Source organism: Sinocyclocheilus rhinocerous, unplaced genomic scaffold, assembly GCF_001515625.1.
Source record: "Sinocyclocheilus rhinocerous isolate Xijiao unplaced genomic scaffold, SAMN03320098_v1.1 scaffold946, whole genome shotgun sequence".
In the NCBI taxonomy this organism is placed as follows: Eukaryota; Metazoa; Chordata; class Actinopteri; order Cypriniformes; family Cyprinidae; genus Sinocyclocheilus; species Sinocyclocheilus rhinocerous.
Genome location: NW_015633151.1, coordinates 1,558,663 through 1,566,518, shown reverse-complemented (window position 1 = coordinate 1,566,518; position 7,856 = coordinate 1,558,663). Strand labels below are relative to the sequence as shown.

At 37.1% G+C, this 7,856-nt stretch overlaps 1 protein-coding gene across 1 annotated transcript in view; it reads right to left on the bottom strand.

The window, feature by feature from the left end:
* The window catches only part of LOC107743178 (tumor necrosis factor receptor superfamily member 16-like), a 19,881-nt gene extending 12,025 nt beyond the window's left edge, over positions 1–7,856 (bottom strand). The window contains exon 1 of the mRNA XM_016556310.1: positions 7,476–7,856. Coding sequence (XP_016411796.1) covers positions 7,476–7,529 — 54 coding nt within the window. The 5' untranslated portion in view covers positions 7,530–7,856. The remainder of the gene's footprint in view (positions 1–7,475) is intronic.

Here is a 7,856-nt window from a genome sequence, read left to right as displayed (position 1 = left end):
AAAAAAATAAACACCTTTAAATATATTAGAAAGTAAAAAAAAAAAAAAAAAAAGGTGCTGGGCTATGATTAATAGCGATTAATTGCATCCAAAATTAAAGTTTAGGTATATAATATATATATATGTGCACTGTATATATTTATTATGTATATATAAAGACACACATATAGTATATATTTTGAAAACATATATACACATATAATTTATATATATATTTAATATAAAAACACATTTGTTCTTAAATATATACACATGCATGTGTTGTCACGGTGCGTGAGGATAGAGGAAGCGAGGACTCAAGTGCAGGAGGAATGGTTCTCTCTTTAATAATAAAATTAAACAAAAACAAACTCAAACCACCCCAAAGGGGGAAATGCAGACAGGCAGGCTCGAAACTGCACTACATGCAGACATAACACACACACACAATGAAAAACAACGGATCAGCACAGGATTACAGACACCAGGAGAATAAATGGGAAACCAAACGAGGAGGCTAACGAGGGAGACACAGGTGGAGCAACTTAAACTATAACGAGGTAACAAGATGGGAGGGGCAAGACAATAGACAGGAGAGAGCACATGGCACAAAACAAACACAACACAAGCCATGTGCTCACCGAGAACAGTGTCATCTGGTGGCCATCCTGGGCACACCCGCTGAAGACTGTGACATGTGTGTGTATTTATATATACATAATAAATATACACAGTACACACACATATGTTATGTACACAAAAACTTTTATTTTGGATGCGATTAATTGCTATTAATTGTTGCCCAGCACTAAAAAAATGTATTTAAATTGTATGTATCTTAATAATATTTCACAATGTGACTTTTTGATATTTGACAAATCATTTTATGTAATTGTACACACACATATATATATATATATATATATATATACACAGTGCCATGAAAAGGTTTTTCATTTCAATTTTAATATTACACAAAGATAATGCAAATAAATACAAATCAACGGGAAAAAAAGTTGTCCAAACCTACCTGGCCCTACGTGAAAAATTAATTGCCCCCTCCTGTTAAATCATGAAAGAACTGTGATTAACCACATTATTTTAGAAAGCTGAGTTAATTTTCACTAGCCACACCCAGGCCTGATTACTGCAGGGCATGAAGCTTGAGCTTGGGCGGAGCTGGCAGGGCATGAAGCTTGAGCTTGGGCGGAGCCGGCAGGGCATGAAGCTTGAGCTTGGGCGGAGCTGACAGGGCATGAAGCTTGAGCTTGGGTGGAGCCGGCAGGGCATGAAGCTTGAGCGGAGCCGGCAGGGCACCGGGCTCTAGGAAGGTCTCCCGGCCTTGAAGGACGGAAGAAGCCTTCTTCCTCCTCCTCCGTTTCCGCGACGGTGGCACTGCAGCTTTGTCTGCCGCCTCCGGGGGCACTGCAGAAGTGAAGCATGCTTAAAGAGCAACACATCATGCTGCGATCTAAAGAAATTCAAGAACAGATGAGTAACAAAATAGTTGACATGTATCAGTCTGGAAAGGGTTATAAAGCCATTTCTAAGGCTTTGGGACCCCAGCAAACCACGGTCAGAGCCATTATCCACAAATGAAGAAAATTTGGAACAGTGGTGAACCTTCCCAGGAGTGGCCAGCCTACCAAAATTACTCCAAGAGCGCAACGACGACTCATCCAGGAGGTCATAAAGCAAACCCTCTATGGACACCTTGGCAATTGAATTGCCATTGGCTAGTAAAATTTTTTTTTGTTTACTCGCCAGACTGAAATACAATGCTATACTATAATATATATGTGTGTATATATATATATATATATATGTATGTATGTTATGCCATTTTACAAACATATATAATGTTTGTAAAATGGTACAGCTTTTTAAATATCTGAAAGTACACTCTTAATATCAGTCAGTCAAGCAGTCGAGCATTATAATATGATAATCAAGTATTATTTAATAATAGAAGTTTAGTAATTAGAATTAAAACTTGGTAACCATGAACTTAGAGGACTGGTGCTGGTGCTTTTTTTGGTCATTCAGTGTTCCTGTAAAAAAAAAAAACGAACAATAATACTGATAAGATATTATTATTATTATTATTATACGAATTCTACTAATAAGAACAATATAAAAACGCACTAAGGATTAATGAGCTACTGGATTCATGAATATTAATCAGGTTGTGTGCGTTTGCTCGAACTGATTTGCTGAAATCAATACAGGGACGATAATAGGTGAGCCCCAGCCCATGACATTGTCGTTTGCGAATTAGTTCCGCCTACTACAGGAAAACCCGGCAGTTCTTAAACGCTGAAGAATTCCAAAGGAACTCCGTTATTTTTACAGGAAAATACAACAAAGTATATCGTTTACATGTAGCCCATCAATTCTGCATGTTATGTAAGACTCTTGCTCTCTCTCGCTCTTTGCGCGTGTGAGAGAAAGTGACGGCGAGTCGTGCGCCTTCACACTAGAGGTTACGCCAAATACACAAACACAGGTGCGCATATCACAGATCGCTTGACGGAGTGAAACTGTGAAGCGCTCAGTCAGAGTGTTCTGTGAGTGAAAATATATCTGTGCTAATCATATACTCAGCCTCTAATTCACACACTGGCGAGTAAAATCTAAGAATTTATTAGCCATTGGCTAATATTAGACATTATTTAGTCGCCCAGAGTGAAGATTTAGTCGCATATGTGAGTGCTTTACTCGCAATGTAGAGGGTTGATAAAAGAACCCAGAACAACATCTAAAGAACTGCAGGCCTCACTTGCCTCAATTAAGGTCAGTGTTCATGATTCAACAATAAGAAAGAGACTGGGCTAAAACGGCATCCATGGGAGAGTTCCAAGGCAAAAGCCATTGCTGACCAAAAAGAACACAAAGGCTTGTCTCACATTTGCCAAAAAATATCTTGTTTATCCCCAAGACTTTTGGGCAAATATTCTGTGGACTGATGAGACAAAAGTTGAACTTTTTGGAAGGTGTGTGTCCCGTTACATCTGGCGTAAAACCAACACAGCATTTCATAAAAAGAACATCATACCAACAGTCAAACATGGTGGTGGTAGTGTGATGGTCTGGGGCTGCTTTGCATCTTCAGGACCTGGATGACTTGCCATAACTGATGGAACCATGAATTCTGCTGTCTATCAGAAAATCCTGAAGGAGAATGTCCGGCCGTCAGTTTGTGACCTCAAGCTCAAGCGAACTTGGGTTCTGCAGCAGGACAATGATCCGAAACACACCAGCAAGTCCACCTCTGAATGGCTCAAGAAAAACAAAATTAAGGTTTTGGAGTGGCCAAGTCAAAGTCCTGACTTAAATCCGAATGAGATGCTGTGACCTGACCTTAAACCGTCCATTCATGCTCGAAAACCCTCCAATGTGGCTGAATTAAAACAATTCTGCAAAGAAGAGTGGGCCAAAGTTCCTCCACAGCGATGTGAAAGACTTATTGCCAGTTATTGCAAACTCTTGATTGCAGTTGTTGCTGCAAAGGGTGGCAGAACCAGTTATTAGATTTAGGGGGCAATTACTTTTTTACGTAGTGCCAGGCAGGTTTGGACAGCTTTTTTCCTTTAATAAATGAAATAATTTCAAAACTGCATTTTGTATTTACTCAGGTTATCTTTGTGTAATATTAAAATTTGTTTGATCTGAATCTTTTAAGTGTGACAAATATGCAAAAAATAAGAAAAACAGGAAGGGGGCAAAAACTTTCACACCACAGTATGTGTATATATGCATGAAGAATACATATAAAAATACAAATTAAACACAAAAGAAAAATACATATTTCTCAGAAAGGAAGGGAAGTCCCAGATAGACAGAGAGAAATGTCTGAGCAGTATCATTGGAATTTTCTTTGTCAGTTTCCTAATATGGTATTTAATACTCACCAAACACAGTAAGCTTAGGGGGGATCTTAACATCCTCCATAACAATATATCACTATATAATTTGTACCTAAGTCTAGCTTAATAGAATGTACAAAGTGCAAACAAATGATATATCACCTATAAACATTTGGGCAGAAGCAGGAATGTAGAGCTCAGAGGAGAGGAGGGAAGGGAGGGGGGCATAAACATTACAGACACTTCCAGCCTAAGTGCTGATTCCACATAATGCAGAGAGATAATGCATTTGAATGAAGCCACTTCACACAAAACATCTTTGATCTACCCAAACATTTCGTTCCCTCCTCTGAGGGACAATGTCAGTCTGGATGCCACATTTACTGTTGACTGGTTCCCAAAATGTAGGTCAAACACACCCCACACACACACTTGCTGAATGATACGATCTTTTGTAAAGACAGTTCACACAAAAATGAAAGTGTACATCCATACGTATAAATTTCTTTTGCAGAACACAAAAGAAGATGTTTTGAAGAATGTCTCAACTGTTTTTGTTCAAGTCAAAAGTGTCCAAAACCATTTCAAAATACGTCTTGTGTGTTTCCCAGAAGAAACAAAGTTAGGTTTGGAATGACATGAAAGTGAGTAAATGATCACAGAATTTCCATTTTGGGTAAACTATCCTTTTAAGGCAAGACACTACAGACAAAAAAACATTGTTTTTTCATTCTCTTGTCAGTTTTGAGATTTAATAACATGTCTTCATTCAGAGTAACATCCAAATAATTTTATTGCACTTATTGCATCTATTTGCATCTATAGATTTAAATTAAAATACATATTTTAAAGGCAATCTTCTAAAAAAAAAAATCCAATATTTTTTTTTAATAATATATCCAAAATCCCGATTGTAAAAACTCTAATATGTCAACAAAATGAAACAAGAATTCAACTGTTTTTGTTCAAGTCAAAAGTGTCCAAAACCATTTCAAAATACGTCTTGTGTGTTTCCCAGAAGAAACAAAGTTAGGTTTGGAATGACATGAAAGTGAGTAAATGATCACAGAATTTCCATTTTGGGTAAACTATCCTTTTAAGGCAAGACACTACAGACAAAAAAACATTGTTTTTTCATTCTCTTGTCAGTTTTGAGATTTAATAACATGTCTTCATTCAGAGTAACATCCAAATAATTTTATTGCACTTATTGCATCTATTTGCATCTATAGATTTAAATTAAAATACATATTTTAAAGGCAATCTTCTAAAAAAAAAAATCCAATATTTTTTTTTAATAATATATCCAAAATCCCGATTGTAAAAACTCTAATATGTCAACAAAATGAAACAAGAATTTTGAACCTGGCTTTATTCAATCTTCAGGTTTTTTGTTCTGGAAAATATATGGAAATCAGTACATATTTAATTATACAATGCCATAAACTTAAAACAACTTTTGCAATTATTAATGTTATCAATCAACTGGGTGATATCTATTAGTTTTTTTCACCTGGGTTGTCTTGCCTTAAGTCCACTGCTGTACAATATAATGTATGAGCACATGTGTGCTGCCCATGAGTGAGTTTGGAAAGAGAATGATGAGAACATGAAAGGATCCATGAGCCCCAGGAAGCAACCGTGATTGACCCTCACCCCCACCAACCAAACATACAACCATAGACATCCACAGAGACTGAGCTAGAGACTGAGTGACTGACCGCTATCTTATCTCACTGCAGCCAACAGGAGCAGAAGCTACGTTTCACAAATGAGTCAGAAAACATTAAACGGCAGGCTAAACATGGCCTCGGGCCTGTAGAACTTCAAGACCATTTACAAAAGTGTCAGTCTGCCGCCAGAGACAGTGGGCTTTTCTATCAAAATAAGACGGGAACAAGAGAGAAGGGAGAAAAAAAAAAAACGAGGTTGTGAGTTCAAGAGGAAACCGCGATTCTGCCCCCACCGAAAGAAGTAAAGTGATGTGGCTAAATAGAAAGTCAAATTACTGAGCTGCAAATTCTACCCTCTCGCTCTCCACAGACCAAGAGAAAATGATGATAATTACAATGCTCCGGATATCCCGGGCCCCAGCAGTGCTTAAGCTGTGGTTGCCTATCAACCAACAGACGTGGGGGGTTGGTCTGCTGCTATCCCTGGCTCCCCCACAGACTGTTTGAACACACCAGGAGACATGGATCTCGATCAGGCCAGTAGCATTTAATGCATTAACTACCACTGACCTGAAAAGAGTGCAGAATCATCAAGCAAAAATGTTCATTTTGTGTAACAAGTGGCAGAACAGAAAAAACAGTTGTTTTGTGATTTACTGTCTTAATTTGGAGTGACAAAGCAGCCTTTTATTTTGGTGTTCGGTTTAACAGGAATAAATCATAAGGCCATTTGACTCTGCGTTGACATCTGCAGGGCGTATTTCTTGGAGCATAATTTGTCATTTGGAAAACATGATGAGTTATCTTTCCATTTGGATGGTAAATATTGAACATTTTATACTCACTGTGAACAAAATCAGGATATTACACTGAATCAGTGTGATAAAAAAAAAACACAGAAGTTGTGCTATGCACGTCCTAAGAGACAAAGGGTGTTACTTTCCTGTCCTTGACCACTTTACTTTTGTGCCAGGCAAATATGCGGTGTAAAAACTAATCATAAAAGGAACATATTATCCACACAAGTACCGAAAAATAACATTCTGCATAATAGGCCTACAACACATTTGCAAAAAACATATCATCAATCATATGGAATCCCTGACAGACTAATATGCTAGTTCAAAACACATTCTAGGGGAGAATGCGGGGTGTTGTAACGCAGTTGAATTGTAACACCTTCAGTTGAACAAATTCGAAACAAGCTATTTTGAGGTAAGAAAATAAACTTCAATGTCAGACTTATTTAATTTTTTGAATATGCTAAAGAATGCTAAATGAAAGAGGTGTCATCTGAATCAGATTCTCCTGATTAATGTGATACTATAACATTAATTGTAACACTTGTAACACTATCCAATGTATTTCTATATGCCACACTTGCCAAACTAAAGTCTTGGTCTGTTAGTTTTAGAGACATTAGCTTGTTTGTTTGTTTTTTTTGTCTCAGAATTTATTTACATTTTTTATTTATTTTGAATTAAAATATCCTACATGTTTCAATAAAATTGTTTAAAATGAAATAAGAGTGGGTGTAGTTTAATTATTTTGGACAAGTACATTTAATTACCACAATACACTTTATTAGTGTTACAAAGAGTAGGTTGTAACAGCACACTTTTCTGAACTTTACATTAATTGACATTAAATTCACAAGTTGTGGGTTTCTAAAGTATTTCAGTTCGAAGCAGACATGGAAAAACTATATCAAAACTGTGAGATACATAGCGAAAGAAATACACTTTATAGACGTTACAGACGTAAACCACAAAGTGTTACAACGCGCTCGTGTAGGCTAATTAAAAAGCAACTGGAAAGACCTAGTAACGTTGGAAAATATGAATAGTGAAAACTGTGTTTACAGCCACCCGAACTCAAATAAAAAACGAAACGAACTGTTACGAGTTTAAATGTCATATATATAAGATACTGTAAAGCAGAATAACGAATAACTCACCTTTACAGCCAAGATCCACAAACAGAGTTGAAGTGCTGCCATTACTCCCTTCATCTTAAGGAGATTTCCTCAGTGTTTGGGATAGTATAATACAACGAGTCTCTTGTGCTCAAACCCCACTAATGTTCATAACCACAAAGCATAAACATTAGACATCTACAGTCCGTGTTCAAAGTGTTTGGCACTCTCTTCCATAGATTTGAACAGTCTTCTTCTCACATAAGATTTTTCTTCGAGACTTCCAGTGTGAAACTGTATGCTGTAACAGTAAATACGGATAATCCTCGTATGAAGCTTCAAAACATTAATACATCATCTCTTTGTCTGTGTCCACAGTGAAATCTGCTAGTTAGTGCTGATCCTTCACTCAACTGCTGCTCT